General features: G+C 32.0%; 2 protein-coding genes across 2 annotated transcripts; both read right to left on the reverse strand.

Annotated features, from left to right (window-relative positions):
* On the reverse strand, positions 1-3,141 carry LOC130821345 (thioredoxin H2-like). The gene is made up of 3 exons (XM_057687060.1): positions 2,771-3,141; positions 2,574-2,696; positions 1-2,503 (listed from the first exon to the last, which is right to left on the reverse strand). The coding sequence occupies exons 1-3, from the start codon at positions 2,873-2,875 to the stop codon at positions 2,372-2,374; spliced, it is 360 nt and encodes a 119-aa protein (XP_057543043.1). The 5' UTR covers positions 2,876-3,141; the 3' UTR covers positions 1-2,371.
* Positions 3,142-13,446: 10,305 nt separating this feature from the next.
* Positions 13,447-19,499, reverse strand: LOC130820759 (uncharacterized). Its single transcript, XM_057686262.1, has 4 exons — positions 18,571-19,499; positions 18,275-18,477; positions 14,195-14,269; positions 13,447-14,129 (listed from the first exon to the last, which is right to left on the reverse strand). Exons 1-4 carry the CDS (start codon positions 19,226-19,228, stop codon positions 13,734-13,736), a joined length of 1,332 nt encoding a protein of 443 aa, XP_057542245.1. The 5' UTR covers positions 19,229-19,499; the 3' UTR covers positions 13,447-13,733.
* Between the last annotated feature and the right edge of the window lie 469 nt (positions 19,500-19,968).

Here is a 19,968-nt window from a genome sequence, read left to right on the forward strand (position 1 = left end):
CTTTGGCCGAAAGTTTTAAAGCAAATGTGAAGAAAAATTTCTGATTTTTTTGTGAGTCAAAAGTCCAAGGTCATTAGCTTAATTAACCTCCTTAATTCCATTCCTTAATGCCTAAAATAATTACCCCTGAATTAGTATTAAGGGAGGAGTTACAAACTCCCCAAAAGCCACTCCACAACCGGCTCCCCCTTACCAATTTATTTTTAAATTTTTTTAATTGATTAATTAATTGTTCGGTTTAATTGTTAGACGAAAAACCGTTACGCGATAACATGCGAGTACCACTTAGATAATTAAACAATCAAATAACTAATTAAATTAAATAATCAAATAATTAATTAAATTAAATAATTATATTTGTTTTTCGATATTTTAACGGGGTGTTACATTAATAATTAAGTTCATGGATAGGTATATTAATTAAAAAACTTAAGCCCACAAAAGGAATATTTGGATGAGATGAGATAAATTGACTTTTTAGATAAAGATTAGAAAATACTCCTTCTTAATACCTATTATTATAGCATGTTCACCGATACACTATTTCAATTATAAATACGTTTATTCTTGCTTGAGTAAAAATTATAAAAGTTGATATTAAGAAATTTACATTAAGACAAATTAAATAAGATCTTATTTAGTTATGTTTTAATTTAAAGATTAATATTTAAAAATAAAATACAAATTAAGAGTAATCAATAAATACTATTAAAAAGCAAATAAAACAATTATAATAAATAAGAGGGATTAGTATGCAAGAGGTATAAATAAGATGCTATACAGCCATCTTGTGTTCTTTCTATTTATGATTTGCCATCGATGAGACTTGTCCCAACTTTAATATGTACAAACTTGGAAGTATGCCATAAAATAAAATACATTTATATGAAACTCTTTTGAAAGTTTACCGTATTATTCCTTAACTAAATTCTAAAATAGTGTTGCACATATTTTTATGAGAGATTATCTCTAAGTGAGACGACGTTAAAATAAAGAATTTATATTTACATATTTGTATTTGTCAATCTATTTAACTTTTGTATAGTGTGAGTCTTACGGTAAAACTACATCATATAATAATTAGTAAATGATTTAATCCAACTCAAATATTTTAACTTATTAGCCTTATTCAAACTCTTTTTCCGCCTCATATAAGCCATATAAAAATCCCACTAGGCAACTAGTGTTGTGAAAGTTTGAAAAATAAATTGAACTTTTTAAATAAAAATAAATAAGCGTGGAAAAATATCATTTTTCAAAATAAATATCTTCGCGCCCAAATCGAAAATTTAATAAACTAAACATTTGTTAATTTAATAAACTAAACATTTGTTGATTAAAAATTTAAAAGATAACCATTGGGAAGAATTATTTTCCAACATAAACGTCTTCGTGTCTAAACCTATGGTAAAAAATGACTCGCTATTATTAACTGTGGGCCATTTAAAAGGTTTTTTTTTGAGACCGTGTCTTTGAGAGATGGCTTCCAAAGCCTAGCCCAATATACAAAAATACCTACTATGCGCACGCATTTGACAAAAACACCTACTATAATTTTTAGCAGGTATTTTAAACTAGTTTTAGTAAGCATTTAAAGTATTTTTTGTAAGTATATGGATGCCTACAACACATAACATAAACTCTTACACCAAATAAATTAAACACCTACAGCACATAATATAAAAAATCTACAACACATAACATAAATATCTATAATAAACATGTACGCACATAACAAATATAACAAATAACCTAACCACCTACAACACATAACTTAAACTCTTACAGCAAACAACCTAAACACCTATAGCTCATAACACCTAATTGACAACTTCAGCATGTTAAAAATACCTACTTGACATACTGTGAACCCTTACTTGACATACTGTGAACCCCTACTTGAGGTATCCTAAACCCATACCGACTAAGCGTGCAGCTACACTACATTTTCATTTTTGTATTTTCTAAAAATCTAATGGGCGGTTCCAATTGCGACCACCTCTTTAAAAGATGGTCTCTCACAATAATTTACGAAAGGTTATAAAGCAAAAGTTAATGAATCACTTGATTTTATTAAGAACAAGCAATTCATGATTTATTTTTTGTAGCACTATATGGGCCTTACATTATAGCCCAATATACCAATCGAACCGGTGTAATTTTTTACTCAGTAATGAGAGTTTGCATTAGAAAGAAAAAACTTTTGCAAAGAGTTGATTCAATTTAATTAATGTTACATTCACACAAGATAAGTATAAGAGTAATCTCCAAGTGTAATGAAACACAATAGTCCATATAATATGTGAAGATTTAAAGTTGAATTATAATTAATAATGCATTAATTTGATGAAAATTAGGAAGGAGTTTATAATTAGAGTTTATGTTGAGAGATCTTGAGCTTAAGTTCAGCCTTATTAGCACCAACTAGTCTGTCAACTTGTTTGCCCTTGTGGAAAAATACAAAAGTTGGCATGGCATCAACCCCAAATTCACTAGCAACATCCTGCATAAGTAGCAATAGATTAAGCATCTGATACATGCCAATTATATTGGAGCAAAGAGAATTTAAGTACCGCCAGCTCATCCACATCAATCTTGATAAACTCGACATCCCCAAACTTAATCGAGAAATCTTTGAGGATTGGTTCCATGTATTGACAGGGTCCGCACCATGAAGCCGAGAAGTCCACCACCATCTTCACAAGTTAAAAAGCCGAGAAGTGAAACAACAGACAACATTATTATAAGTACGTAAGAAAAGGAAAATTACCAGTTTGGGTGACCTTTTTGAGGATTCAAAATGCGCGTTCCATTGATCCGTGGAGTGAATAGCAAGCACTGCAGGGGGTTTACCACGCCCTAAACGATTCCCCATCTCAATTCCACTCTTAGAGATTCTCAACTATCATTTCAATTTTTATAGATGAAAATTTGATACTCCAATCCAATAATAACTCCATCCAAATTGGCATCAGATGCTTTCATGTTTCATCTGTACATATATATATATCTTAGTTTATGTTCAAAGTTACAATTCCGAGTTAATTCCAGTACTTTTCAACCAGCAGATTAACACTGGAAAGAATATTTACTTTTAGTCATCAATAATATTTTCGTCTTGTATGAGACTGTCTAACGGTGAGACGATCCCAAAACAAGAAGCCCATAAAACTAAATGTTTCTATTATTGGGCTATTTAACCCAATTATAAGATATGTCTCACACGAGGACGTTCTCATATAAGAATCTGTGTTTTCAAATTGGTCTTGTCGCTCGAGCAACCTTTTATTTTTCAGTCTTTTCCATCACTTAATTTAATTAGATTCTTCTAAAAAAAAATGCTTCTTACAAATAATCAAATGTAATATATATTCTAATACCAAGTACCAACAATACTCTTCCATTCTCAATTTGTCATGCTTTACAACACCTACATACAACTTTGAAGCATCTTTCATTCCACTTCCTAACACCAACTTTTTATTTTATTTTATGCATATCTCATAAATACACAATTTTTATATTTCAAAAATTAATAAAGATTTTTGACTCTATCGGAGTGTTGAAAAAAATAACTTAAATATGATTATAAATCGAAGAATTAGAGAAAAATTAACTAACATATAAGCTTGATGGGTTAATCCTTCTATTACCAATTGATTTTAGGAGGAAAACTCATCGGATTTGTGTGAAATTAACTTTCCTCTTATATGGATCTTATTATGTCAAATCCAATGACAATTTTATCATGGTACAAACCCTTTGGTTCAAGGGACTAATACCGTTATTTTGGCTTCATCATATACCTATTTTTACCCGTAAAGAAGTTAAAAACTAGCAAACAAAAAACAACACTGAAAAAATGACTAAACCATCAATCACAATGAACCAGCTGGTAAAAATCTTACACCAACTAATCACAAACATGACCAACAAAGAATGTGGTTCCAACCAAGCTATTAATCTCAATGAAAAACTCAATCACCAAAATTATACAAAATGGTCAAAATTGATATCAGAAGCCAGTGTGACAAGAGGTCATGGGTTCAAATCTCAACCACTCCTCATTTAAAGTGAAATATTTAGCGTCATGTATTAGGAGGACATGTACTGCATCTATACTTCTAACCCAAAAGGCTTTCGTGTGAGGGGGCGTGTTAGAGTATATATAGCATATCTTGGGGCCTCAACTATTAGCTTAAACTTTTAGTTGATTTGATTACTTGACAATTTGGCCATAAGTGGACGAGGATAGCTCAACCACATCATCGCTTCTCCACTTTCTCCAAATGACCCAAGATGCACCAAATAAACACAACAGGATGCCGCAATAATTTTATGGGTCGTTGAGAATATTGAGATCGAATTGGTCAATTAAATTCTCGATTATCCGAAGATCGACAATTCGAGTATACTAGTGCCCCACAGTAATTTCATAGTAGTTTAATTTTCCTTAAATTAAAAACCGAAATAAATTTTTTTTTTAAAAGAAATCAAAACTTAAAGAAAATCATATTTAGGAATAATTATTCATTACCTTTAAAAGGTAAAATGAGAATTTTCCTCTTTAATCACATATAAAAACATTATCATTCCATGAAGTTATTACAAGCTTACCGAAAAATAACATATCACGAACAACAATTAGAATAGCATCTTTACGACTTTACTGCGTGAAACACACATGGTCAAATTGGAATCTCATCCAAAAAAATTATCCTATATCAATACTACGTGAAACAATCTTTTTCTTGGTTTAGCATCTTGTTATATTTATATTTTCTCTATTTTAATTTTTTACGTAATTTTTTTCAAAATACGTATACAGTGTGTCAATACACTTTTTGAAAGCTAACATTGCTAAAAAGATAAGATTAAAATAAAAATACTCCTATTAAAATTATTTACTCTTTCTAAAATCTTCCATGATATTTTATGATATATTTTAGTTGGTTTAAGAATATACATTTTTCTAATTTATTAAAAATTATTTATGTTTCTTTTCTTTTAATTTGTTAAGAATATATATTTTCTAAGCTAGAATTCTCTATTAGAGCTCATCAAATGTTGATCAAACATAGAAAACATAATGAATAAAGAAATCATTTTTAAAAACTTGCTTTCTCTTTCTAGCATAGTAATAAAGCCGTAACGTTATTTTGTTGATCATAAAAGCTCCGATAGTAATCCTTTATCATGAAACTCAAAGAAAAAGTCTCGATCAACAACAATACATACCAAAAACGCCTCTTTTTAAATCAACAAATAAAAACTCAAAGAGAAATATCCTCGTTCACTCAAAAAAACAATGTGTGGTGAATTAGAAAAGTAACATTCTCATTCAAGTATAAAAATTGATGTTTGGCGGGTTCGAAAAGAATGATGTTCATGTTCAATTCGAAGTTAAAAAGTACACAAATTGTCCAAAGAGACTGTCTATTTGATATGAAAGTAGGCATTATAAATAGTTGAAATAGACATTTAAAATGGTTATATTTAGTGTATTTTTCATATAGAAGTAGATGTTTTTGCATGTTGAAATATGTGTTTTTACATACTAAATATAGACATTTTTAATAACTGAAGTAGACATTTTTGATAACTAGGTGTTTTTAGATACAAGGTAATTGCAATGTATTGTATCATATGAATCATAAAAGTACTAATTTCTACTGGCAAAAATACCTGCTATAACTCATTGAAATACATACTTTTATTGATAAAAATATCTACAAACCATCATATCACTAGTGGAAAAAAACGTATTTGCTGCTTATCATTTGCTGCGATTTTTTTATATATGCAGCAATAAATAGGAAAAAGAAATTAAAAAAAACTGTTAATTGCTGCGGTTTTACGCCTTGACCGCAGCAAATAAGTCTTCCAATTGCTCCGGTTAATTGAATGCCCGCAGCAAATACCCATTTCAAGCTTTAATTGCTGCGGTTTGTTACTTGCCCGCAGCAAATAAGTCTTCAAATTGCTCTGGTTAATTGAATGCCCGCAACAAATACCCATTTCAAGCTTTTCTATTTTGCAGGAAACACATTAATTGTTGCAATTAACGTTGGCCCGCAGCAAATAACCGTTAGAATAATTAAAATAAACCCGCCATTTTAGAAACTCGACTACATACGTATACACAGAACACTTTGCTTTTAAACGTTAACGTCTCAAACCCATTGAAAAAACGCTTCATCTTCATCTTCATCTGCTTCGTTCCTCTTCTTCATCTTCACAAACGTAACGTACATCAGTTTCTTCAAAGTCGTTCTTCATCTTCATCTGCAAACTATCAAAAAACGCTGTGTGTTAACAGTTCTTCATCTTCTTGGTTCATGAACCCACGAAATTTAATACTTTGGTCTTGTTCATCTTCAAAACCCACAACATTAAGGTATTTTTTGTCCTTTTAATTTGTTAAGCTTTTAAGTTTTGCAAGATATTCATGGAAAAATTCGAAAATTATGGCTGTGTGTTAACCGTTTGTATATATACTAATTTTGTTTATCATATATATCATGTTTTGTTATATTTTTAAGTAATTTTTTCATTTTATTTATGAATGTGTATGTAGTTGTGGTTTTTAAGTTTTAAATTTATCATAATTTTTTTTATAGTTTGTAAATTAGGTTGGTTTGTTTATGGTTAAATGAATGAGTTGTTGATATGAATGTTAATTTGTTGTCCAAGTTTATGAATGTGATTTTATTTTGATTGTTTTATATGTTGTTAATATATATGAATTTATCATAATATATATTGAAGGCAAACAAATAAAACATAAGAAGTTGAGTAAATACAAAGCTATATGAATCTTAGAGTTGATACTTACATACATTAGTGGGTCAGCCTTACACCTTCTTTGAATGGTCAACAACATTTTGTATCATTCAAATGACTATACTAGATTTGCTTACTTATTTCTTATTCATGAGATGTCCTAAGTACTGGAATTGTTCAAGGTGTATAAAGTTAAAGTTGAAATCAACTTAACAAACGAATTAAGAATGTCATATCCAATTGTATTGGTGATTATGATGGTCGAAATGAAGGTAAAGGCGAACAATGCCCGTAACCATTTGCAAAATTCCTAGAACAATATGGGATTGTCTCTTACTACACCATGCTAGTGTCACATAGCATGAGTGGTGTAGCTAAATTACGAAACAAAGTCCTTAAGGACATGGTAAGACGTATGATTTGCCATTCAATCTTACTCTAGAGTAAGGCATTAAAGACTACAACTTACATTCTGAATCAAATATCAACTAACCAATTGCTAATACTCCATATGATCCTATTACTGACGTTATTTTTAAATGAGAATTGATATGTTCAATAAGAGTGTTGAGTTAGGGAGAGATAAAGTTATACTAATTTTATAAGATAAAGTTATAAGCATTGGTTAAATATGTTTGTTATAAACAAGTATATATGTTCTAATATATTTCTATTCATACTCTTTCAGGTACTGATATAGAATGCATCTATTTAGATGCATAGGTTTGGTCTCCACGTGTCGTGCAAGGTGGTCTGGTCGCTAGTTTGCTGCTGTGTCAATTTCGCGCGTAAAGTAGGTCAAACTTGGTTTGTTACGCACGGAACTTGGCACACTACACTATCTGGTAAATATTATTGTGTTGAATTGGATAGAATTGAAAATCATAGTTATATGATAGAAATTACGTGTTAAGTTGCGATTTTAAGGGTTTTTAAGCGTTTTTGTCAATTTCGCGCGTAAAGTAGGTCAAACTTGGTTTGTTATGCACGAAACTTGGCACACAACACTATTTAGCATATATTATTGTGTTGAAATGGTTAGAATTGAAAATAATAGTCATATGCTAGAAATTAGGTATTAAGTTGCGATTTTAAGGGTTTTTAAGCGTTTTTGTCAATTTCGCGCGTAAAGTAGCTCAAACTTGGTTTGTTTTGCACGAAACTTGGCACAAAACACTATTTGGTATATATTAATGTGTTGAAGTGGTTAGAATTGAAAATCGTAGTCATATGCTAGAAATTACGTGTTAAGTTGCCATTTTATGCGTTTTAAACCGTTTTTGACACTAACATCTATTTTCTCTTAGTGCTTTCAACAACCTTCTTCTTCCGTTGACTGTGGCTACTACGCGCTGAAGTATATGGATGATATTATACAATCCGTGAAGGAGTTTGGAGTCAAAAATATAGATGCCGTAAGTATTGTTACGTTCTTAATTAAATATATTATTGGTAAAATCTAATGTTTCTATATTAATCTTTTATTTTTATATTATATTATAGGTTTTAAACGACATTCCGAGGGAAACACGCCCTTTGAGAAGTGGCGAGATGCGCGAATTAAAAGACAAGATTGCCGCGTATCTTGCTAATATTTGTCCTTGATAAATTATAATTATTATAGATTATTTTTTATACTTTAATGTATATTATATATGTATATATATATATATATATATATATATATATATATATATATATATATATATATATATATATATATATATATATATGTACGTACATAATATTATATTATATATATACGAGCGAGAGTTTATTATTACAAAGAGATTATTGTTGATTATCTGTGATTATCATTGGATTAATCATTGTTATTACATTGTATTATTATTGGATTATTATAAGGATAAAACGGAAAAAGAAAAAAATAAAAATTAGAAGTATTTGCTGCGGTCAGGGGCATAACCGCAGCAAATAATGCCACTTATTTGCTGCGGTTATGCCACTGACCGCAGCAAATACCCCTCCTTATTTGCTGCGGTTTTGCCTCTGACCGCAGCAAATACCCCTCCTTATTTGCTGCGGTTTTGCCTCTGACCGCAGCAAATAATGCTCTTATTTGCTGCGGTTTTTAACCGCAGCATTTAAAGTAGGACATTTGCTGCTATCACTATTGCTGGGGGCCAAAACCGCAGCAAAAAATGGCCAAAAAATCGCAGCAAATGAGATTTTTTCTACTAGTGTATTACCTACTTATACATGTGAAATACATACTGGTGAACCATTATAATACCTACTTCTACCGAAAAAAAATAAATATTATGACTCATTAAAATACCTACTTCTACTTATAAAAGTCCGAACTATATATATATTGAATTTAGTGTTATGGACTGGGTTTATGGGGGACGTCTCTCAAGAAGACTATTTCTTATAAAAGTTGTTGAATAAAAAAAGCATGGTGAGTTCATAAAGAATGATGTTGTCATTCTAGTAAAAAAAATTGATGTTAGAAGGATTTAAAAGTAATGACGTTCTCGTTCAAACAAAAGGATAATAAAAGCTATGATCTTAGTAGGTTCGAAAAGTGTAACTGTAACAACGCGACTTACTGTTGACTGAGTAAACAGGACCATCACGGGGTTTACTTCCCTAGAAACTCAAATCTCAATTCCAAAACTTGTGCAAATGATTCTTTAGTTTTAAAACATAGCTAAATCAGCTAATTCTCAATCCAAACATCTATCTAAATCATAAAGTAATCATAAAAGTCTCTATAAAAGTCCAACATAACCAATACTGTTTAGACTAATATACAATTATCAAAGCCTAATAGAAAACTACAAAATTCTAACGTGCTCAGCTCAATATAACATCCTTAGAACTCTAATCAACTTCTTTAATCCATAGTTTTCGGCCGGTTCCGATCTGTAAACAAACTAAAAGTTGGAAACAACAGAGGATCAGATTAAACTGAATGAGAAGTAACAATCCAAAACAATAAAACACAGTAATTCAAAACAAAGATTTAAAAGCAACATCAGTTTCCTAGATCTATGTGCACACAGGGAGTCTAGTTTGAGAGGTGCCCCATAGCTCTAAGGCTATGTCACTCTCGGGTGAAGCTAGTCAATATCTAAATGACAATTCGCCTCTAAAATAGGGAGTAGGGAACAATGTTCCTCAACTCCGTCAATGACCAGCTCGCAAGCCCGATCCATTGACTATATCATATTATCAACATAAGCATTCACAACAACATTTGTCTCAACAACTTTCAATTTCAAAAGAGCTTTAGTAAAAAGTTTATTTTCAAGAATGTAGTCTGGCCAAACCCCTTTTTAGGGACCGTTACTACTCACCAAGGACGCTTCAAGAAGCTAACTCTGTTTCTCCGCGATAACTAGAAGGGTTCCTCGATGATGTCGCCTTTTAAGCATAACAAATATAACATCACAACAAAGCGTTCGATACTACAAACTAGGTTCATATAACTCATTCTCCTCCTATGACCGCATCTTAGTTCCAACTTCTTTTTTAATATTCCTATTTCAAAGATGGCGCAAGTTCTAACTCCAACCCCCAATAACATCAAAATATATAACCTTGCTTTAAATTAGCTTATATTCTTGTAAAGATCAGCTTATATTCTTATAAAGATCATACATCTCCACAATTCCCTTTGTATTTCCAATTCAAACACTTCTAGGTTCATCTAAACTCAAAACCAAGAAATCAAACAAGAATAACAAACTATCTAGATAGAAGAATACAGCTAATTTATCCATTCAACTAATGATCTCCATACAAACCCTAAATACTTTCAAGAACATCCAATGATATAAAATCAAGGGTTATATCCAACACTTACAATTACCCAACTATTCGATTAATAACAACAACAAAGATTTATCCACTATTAGTAATTTCACAAGTATCTCCTAATATTTAAGAACATTAAGTTTTCATAATCTTTCTACATCCAACATCCTATCGATATTCTAATCTTTGTAAATTTCATACTAATTAATAATTCCAACAAATTGTTTCTTACATTCGATGAACATTTTACCATTTATACATTATAAAACCCAAATTACATTGAATTTTAGAATTCTTCCCCAAAAATCCTCAATCACAATCTCTTATAATCACATATCAATCATCACTAGATTCATTTAACTAAAAGTAAACACACATATAATAATACTTGAGGTTTCCCATAAATTTCTCGATTAATAACTCATCTAATTAATTTATATAAATTCCAAAATTCGTCAATGTTTAGGGCTTAATACATGGTAAAAGAATATACAAGTGAAAGTATATTAATAAAACTTATCTTTATATCAATAAGACCATATTTATTTAAGAAAAGCATAAAAAGAAAACAAGGATTACCTTCTTGTTGCAGCAGCAAGAAATGAAAAAAAAAACCAGATTCAATGCTTGATTTTCGGCTTGGATTTGTTGTCTATGCAACCGGACCAAAACTCACTCTATCCTTTCCCATTTCGGCAGAATCAAGGTCAAGGAAGGAAGTTTTTGGATGCTTCTACACTCATTGTGGTTCGAATTCAGAGGAGAGTGAGCAAGAAAGATCAATTAGCCATAATTTACACAAAACAATCAAGAATGTAGAGCATTGATCATTTACTTAAAAAAAAATATCGCAAAGAGATTACGTGGTTTCCACTCGAAAATCAGTGAATTGAATGAGGAAGAAGGTTGCTCAACTTTAGAAGAACTCAAGCAAGGATTTCGACCATTTTCAGAGGAAATATCGTGAAGGAGGAAGGTGTTCTTGGATGTGTGGTTTGGCTAGTTTCTGGGTTTGTCGAAGTGAGAGAGGGAGGAAGGGTTTGGGTATTTGTTTTTGTTTTTTTTTTTTAAAAAAAAATCAATTAAAAGAAAAGGAAAAGAAGAGAGAAATTAAATTAGGAATGTTTTATGTCATGTGTATTTAAGGTCATCCTCGTACTTGCAATTCTCTTAAACTCACTCGTCTTAAATTATTAATTTCTCGAATGTTACAATAACGTTCTTACAAGGTCAAAAAATTTCATGAAAGATATCAAGCAATTGGAGCAACTATTTGAAGATACTCTATGAAAGTTAAGTGTTGAAGATCCCATAATCCAATTTAAAGCATGTGTTAGGAACATTTGGAGAACCTCTATGCAAGTTGGGCCATTAAAGAACCCATGGTCCAATTTGACTCAACTTGAAGAAGAGTGTTGAAAAATAAGATAAAATAAAAATAAAAATACTCTTATTAGAATTAATTATTTTTTTCAAAATCCTCTATGATATCTTTAGTTGGTTTAGATGCATATATTGTCCTTAATTAGAAGAAATTATTTAGGTCGCTTCTGTTTTAGTTTTTTTTTATGAAATTATTTCCTAAATTAACTAGAACTCTTATATATGAGAAGGTTTTGTATGAATTTTGTTCACACCAAAATATGTGCACCAAAGTAAATTTTAGAAGTGTGAGTTAGATAGTGTGACTAAATGAAATAGAGTATGAGCTAGTGAATAGAACAATAAAAAATAATGCATAATAAAAACACAAATTTTTAAATGAGATGATTTTCATGGTGTGACTATTTTCTAGGCTAACTCATATACATTTAGTATGTTAAAGTGATTTCTTATAATTTTTAAATGATCAATTAAAAAAATTAACTAACTATATAAACTCGAATAGAATATACTATGCACATATTTAACTTTTATCTTATAAATACAAATCATCAAATGTTGATCAAACATAAATAACATAAGCAATAAAAAAAATTATTTCTAAACTCTTTTTCTCTATTTAACAAACCGAACTAGTTATGCACAAATAAAAAATAATTAAGTAAATTTTGTAAAGCTGCATATTAAAATGAATATAATAAATCTCACATGATTATTTTTTCTAGTTGGTGTTGTTATTTTTGCCTTTGCCTTTCACAAATTCTTGTGAGAAACGGTCTCTTTGAGAGACCATTTTTTAAATGGATCGGCCCATTGTATATTTTTTAAAATATTGTAAGTAGGTATTAAGAATGATGTAAATAGACATTTAAAATATTGAAAATAGGTATTAAGAATACGGTAAGGAAGTATTAGGGATAATGTAAGTAGGCATTAAGAATATGGTAAGTATGTATTAATCTTTAATGGGCTGGACTTGAAATACGTCTCTCAAAGAGACGGTCTCCCAAGAGACTAGTTGTTTGCCTTTTACGTATCATTTTTTATTTGTTTCTACCTAGTTTCTATTAATATGTATTTTATTTATTTATAGGGGTGTTTTTGTCTATTGAGTCTTTTGTGAGGATTCATTTGTGGATCTTTTTAGAGCACTCTTTGACCACACTCTCCTTTATGGGTACGAGTTACCGCCTTGTTTTCCTCCCCAAACCCTGACCGTAGTTCATATGAACATGACTATTTTTTGTTAAGGATAATTCATTATAGAAAATCGAAACATCTATAAATAGTGTAACAGTAAAAATCAAAATGTCATTTTGCAAGTTAAAAGATATCGAGAAAAATATGCTTCATATGGTAGTTCGCTTCATGCAACATTTCTCCCCGTACTTGCCCAGAATGCGAAAGCATTTTAGAAATACAAATATGCATTTCATGCATTTAGGTGATAGTGCCACTGCAAATTTTTAGGAGTATATTATCTTGATTGCATCAAAATTACTTAAGAAAATTGCATAAAATATAAAATATGCTAGAAAAACAAGCTGCTGAGCAAAACATGATGAGCTCTCCAGAGTCTAGGTCATGTTATATTAGATTTTGGCCAAACCCATCTATTCACTGGACTACAGAAAAGGCAGAGAGCCAAACGGAGGTATCCAAATTGGCAAATTCATCATAAAGACCTACAAACGCAACAGTGCCAAAGGCACTGCAAAAACATCACCAGAACCCACCAACAATGAGCCAATAGTAACCCAAAATTAGCTTCAAGTTTTCTGGTGTTATGATGCTACCCCCATATTTGCTTGGGTGTGGTTGCCTTGAGCCGCGGCTGAATTGTTGTAGTATGAGTTCCCACCGGTACCACTACCTCCTCCCCTGCCACCTCTTTTATTGTAATAATTCCTAGGGTAGTAGTTGTTTTCATAGTACTGGTGTTGACTGCGCCCATTCTGGTAGGGGCCACCTCCCCTGCCACCGTTCCTGCCTCCTCGTCCATTAGGGTAACCTCTACGACCACCTCCATAACCACGGCCACCTCTTGAACCTCTTCTAGGCATGTATTGTTGATCCTTGAAGTCCGCATTCTTGTAGCCGTGCTCTTCCTCCGCCTGTGATTGATCTTGATCTGTTTGGTTCAAAACCACCTCAGAAGCATTCTCTGCTTCTGCATCATCCTGAGACAAAACCACAAAGTTAACATCTGAAACACAAAAATGGTGTTGCCAAACCAATAACAAACCTTCTGACACGCATCAGTGCTGACAGTTTGATTTTCAACCGTCTCATACTCTTCATAATGAGCTGCATTCTCCTCCTGCACTTGTTCAGTATGAACGTCAGAGAAGCTCTCCTACATGAAGCTTATTTATTTACTCCTTAAAATTAGCTATAGCTTCCATCTAACAAGCAACCCCTCTCCACCCCACCCCACCAGCAAAAAAACAAGCACCGATATAACTATGCCACTATGCGCTCCTCGTGGAGGAGGATAAGAGCATTAAGACATGGACTAAATTTGTGAAACCAAAATAGTGATGCCAAAGCTAACTGCTATGATTCAACTTCATACTGGTCAGAAATTTCTCAGGTGTACCAAATACATAAATCCAGACAGTATCAAACAAATCCACACTATACAATGACTTTTCCTTGCCCGAAACTTCCAAAAAAGAAAACAGAAGAAATATTGTACTTCCAAAGTTCCAATAACCTGCTAAAAGTTAACCAATCATCATTTCTAAGTTGATAAAGCTTGAATTGCAATCTCTAGAAATACGGTTGGCGAGTTTTAAGTTTAACATTAACGACCTGATCAAGACAGCTACCATCAAGATAATCAGAAATTTAAGAGGCAAAAGGAATCACCGCCAAATAGTTTGCTTCCCGGAGCCAGTCTTAGAAACTTTTCGTACCAGTTACAAATACCAGCAACGCTACATACTCTTATCAATAACAACCTTCATACTATCTTCACCTATTCCCATGCTAACCATTCTGAAATCACTCTTGCCCATCCAACAAAAAAAATAGAATCATAAAACTCTGCCCCACATAAAAACTATTTATGCACACAAAAAAAAAAAAACCATCATGTAAGAACAATAAATATTACAAAGGTACACACAAGGAATGTCACACATGTGATGTAAGATTGAGTTGTATCAGTGACAAGCTCTTCTCGAAAGAAACAGCTCAAAAAAGCAACACATCTCTTCAATGATGATGAAAAAAAAATTAATACGTAGCAATTGATCTCTTACTCGCACATCGCATTTCTCACCATAACACAAAATTTTTAAATAATCACATAAAGGAGCAAAGATTACAAAATGTTATTACAATATTTTGAACACTTGATACACGCTCAAACTATGCCTAAGGCCCTAGTCTGCAAGAAACTTCACACACCACAGTGCTCAATGGCCCAAGCAACTATTATGAGCATCTTCAAACATCAGTAAATAGCGAAGTTAAAATGATGATTGAACAGTGATCACAACCAAAAAAGAAACACATGGTCATCATGAGTATTATGATTAAAGCCAGATTCATACATTCATGCAATAATAAGATCATAACAAACTTAATTTTTGTTTTCAAGGGAAGAGCCGAGTCTACTATCAAATATAAGAAAATGGCACATCATCAAGCTCATCGCTGATACATTGAAGAAAAAACTTTAAAAATAATTGCCAACAGCAAATGAAAAAACTCCATGGTTGCAAATAAGCAATAATGTAAGTTTTAAAAGGTGCACCGAGGCGCAAAGACTTATCATTGTGCTAAGTTACAAAAATAAAGTGACAGACAAGACGGGTACCTAAAGCTACATTTTAGAGGTGATTATTTAGAACATGAAAATTAAAAGACAGTCATATGGAGACCGTAGGACATAGGTCCACAAAGTTGTTAAGTTGTAAGCAATATTTAATTTCATTTGTCCCTTTCTCTTTTTCTCTCTTCATTCTCTCTTCATAAACAAGCAAACCCTTCTTTTTCATTCTCTCTTCAAAGAAGACAGCTTATTTGCCTATTTGTTATATGACAAATAAAAATATCATTTACTAACGTTGAAAAATTAAATGTGCATAACGCAACTAAAAGTTTACGCCTAGCCAGACGACGAAAAAAGATTTTTCAAAAGCCTTCATGCGAGGTGTGCCTAAGCACGCACACAACAACAATATCACGGATAGCTTTACCCCAAAAAAATTAAGTTCAACTACATGAACCAATATCAATTTCAATGGTCGTCCACATAGACTCTTCTTCTCGATTCATTCAGATTTTATACCATATCAATTTGTAAGTCCTAATTCTTTCATATCATTTTGCACTCCTGTTCTCTAAGTCATCTTCAGACTTCCTCGCCTTATTAAGTCTCTGGAGCTCCAACTTGCTATCTTTCATATCAGTTCGCTAATACTCTATCTTTGCATATGTCCCAATCATCATAAACAATTCTCTTTATTTATTCCTCAATATTTACAACTCTTAAACTTTTTCTTATATCTTTGCACATGCCTAAGCACGCACAAAGTAGGGTTTTTAAAACTAAGGACTAGTTATACAAAGGTATGATTTGTTGATTTACGAGGTCGAAATGGTCTGATGTATAAAGGAGAACATGAAAGAAACATACCCGCATACAAGTTAGAAAAGAAAATTAATATATCTATATTAAAGTAAATCTAAAGTGTTGATACATAAAATAGGGACAGAAAACTTACTCTAGATGTTTTGAAACATTCTGAGTCCAAAATTGCTTATTAGATCTCAGAATCACAATTAAGTGTTGATACATACAATTAAGTGACCAGGAATGAATCAAATCTTTGCATGGACTCTGGATGTCCTATCTGCTCATATTTCTAATCCCATCCCTACTTGTTAAATCTCAGATTTACCCCCTTATGATATTCAAAACCAAAAGCAAGAAATCAATCTTTGCCCCCAAACGTCTTACTGCAACTTTGTTTGCTTATTTTACAACATCGAAGAAAGGATACATATACAGAAAATAGTCGTTACCAATCATGATTACAGTCACTCCATCAAATGCACTTGTGTGACGAGTCTCATATATCACAAATAGCGATCGGGTCAAAGCCTCCTATAAGCTACAACTCCAATTATGTCAATCACATTGTTTTAACTTCTAAAAAAAAAAATCATTATCTTCAATATTTAAAAATTCATGTGAATACTAAGGTCACCTCAAAAACTAAAAGTAGTCAAATCTAAGTGACAAGAAACTCTTTGAAGACCTATAAAAATATACAAAGCATAGGTCATTTTGCAATCAGCTTATCACAAATAATATTTAACTTCACTATTCTCAAGATAGAGGATCAAAATGACAGACCCCAAATGTTTGTTTCCATGTTAGGAGGTCCGATTCACAAGATAAAAACCCAAACCCACTCCAAATAGAAAATCAGGGCACAAATTTTCACTTAATACTGAAAGTAATCAATTAATAAAGCCATTTGTGTGATAGAAAAGTGAATTTATATACTCCCTTCATCCCAATATCATCTCCCCATTTGTATTTGTACACATTAATGTCGAATCATGAATAATTAAAAACTATGAAAATTAATAATAATAAAATTTACATCGATATGAATCAAACAAAATTGCACTTTAATATGTTATAACTTATAGATTAAAAATATAAAATAAACATATAGTGATTAGTGAACGGTGTCAAAAAATATACAGGATGATGAAAAATGCAGAGTATAAAACATGACAAGGGATAAATCAAATAATCAAAATATAATATGAAATTCTAATATGATGGGAGTGACGACAAGCAAACACAAGACTTTGGGTAGAAAACTGATTGAATAAATTAAGCATGAGACAGCAGCATCATAATTTTGGTTAATAAGGTACTAAATAATAAGCAACAAGCCAACGTGACGGCCAACATTACCACTTTCTTGGGGTTTCACAAGATATTGGCAATTCACATCTTTCCTATATGAATACAAAATACCACCAATATTATAAATACCAACCACATTTACAGACATAATCTGATTGTATCCACAAACGTAGCTAGTCCGCATTTTTGAGCGACTCAGAACGCGATATACGAGGAATATTACTCGAGTAAATCTAATTGAAGAGTCCTAATACATAATAAATCATCTATCTATCAGATTGAGAGACACAATATAGAAAGTTAGAAGCATAGCTCTCAGAAATTTTCAAAACTAGCATTGGTATAATTGGTATTCCCAATCCACATCAAGCAAAAACTATAGAAAAGAATCAAATTATATAAGCTAATTTTGGTTTGTGCATTTACCGTATCCTGAAATTGCTCAGCAGATCCCTCAATATGAACGGGTACTTCAACAGGAACCATGGTCTCGTGCATTGGAACTTGAAATGAACCGAAGTTTCCAACAGCTACAGCCGCTGCCACTTCACCAGGGCCCTTCATCTGTGGTGTAGCAGTGAAGTAATCGGAAGCCATAATCTTATTCAATTTCTCCCTCAATCCAGCGTCTGAACAAATCAAGGCAAATAAAATTCAAATAAACGAACTCAAATACAATTTAACAAAAGAAAAAAAAAAGGAGTAGAAAGCAATAAAATTACATGTAACATTGGAATGAGAATCAATAAGTTCATCGGAATTTGAAAGCCAAAGATTGGCGTGATTAAGACAGGTCTCCAAAGCATTTTGATGAGATAAAGCGGAATTGACAGGACGAGAAACTATCAAGGCTTGCAAAGCAGAAATTAAGTCCAAATCGCGTTCAACAAGAAGATCAGTAGCATCATCAGTGACATAATCGTAGGTTAAGCAACAACTACGCTCATGAGTGCGTGTCAACATCAAAGAAGTGAACTCTCCTTGAGGTTTGACATCGAATAAACTCCCGAAATACATCAAATGCAACAAATCTTTGACGAGGTGATTATTATTAGTAGAGAGTTGTTCCTCCTGAGTCTGTTGTTGTTGGTGTTGGTGTTGTTGTTGTTGGGAGGAATTGAGAGCGATAGAGATTTCTTCGTGAAGAGCGGTAGAAAGAGGAGCACGAAGCTTCTCCAGTTCGTCGATGAGCGCGAGAACAGACGATTTAGAGCGGAGAACTTCTTGTTGTTCTTTGTTAAGAGTTTTGCCTTGAGAAAGAGAATCCTCCATTTGAAGAATGCGATTGAGCTTTTTGCGGAGAGCACGGAGTCGCTTGCTGACAACACTAAGGAGTGGTCCTTCATTGTTTGAATCGGTGGAGGTAGATGTGGCCGCCATCGAATGAAAAACAAGTAGCAAAAACAAAATTAGGGTTCGCTTCAGAGGAAGGGCTGATAGATAGAGTGAAAGGAAGCGGCGATTGGGGAAGATAGATTATTGATACTGAGAGAGTCCTGTTTGATATGATTAGAATTTAGGGGGGAGCAAAACAAGTGCGATGATAATGGGCTTTGGCCTTTCAATGACAATGTCAATGACTATATGAGTTGAGCTCATTAATAGAAAAATAAATCATATGTTGTTATAGAAAAATAAATCATATGTTGTTGTGAGAGACGGTTTTTCTGAAAGACGTATTATATATATGGATTAAATAGTTTAATTAATATAATTTAAAGAAAATAAAAATGTTGACTTTTTGTTTTAAGATTGTCTCATCGATAAAATGGTCGCTCACAAGAATAACTGTAAATAAATAGTCAATTTTAAATGAAAATTTATAAAAATAAGTATTTTTATAAATTTAATTTTTTAAAAATAAGAGTCTTCTTGTTTAAGCTCATGGTTGTTATTAGTGAAGAGCTCATTTTCTATTATTTTTAATCAAATTGGCTAGGTCAGTGAGATAATGCATCCTTCTAGTTTAAAGAATCGAATTAAGAGCTCTATTAGCTTGAGCTTTTTCGTGACGCATTATTTGATTCACCAAGTTAAGATGGTCGGTTCACTTGAAATTCCTTGGTAACATTTGTTTTTATTATCAGAATAATTTGTTATGATTTGAAGTTAAACTTTAT

This window comes from Amaranthus tricolor, chromosome 8 (genome assembly GCF_026212465.1).
Source record: "Amaranthus tricolor cultivar Red isolate AtriRed21 chromosome 8, ASM2621246v1, whole genome shotgun sequence".
In the NCBI taxonomy this organism is placed as follows: domain Eukaryota; kingdom Viridiplantae; phylum Streptophyta; class Magnoliopsida; order Caryophyllales; family Amaranthaceae; genus Amaranthus; species Amaranthus tricolor.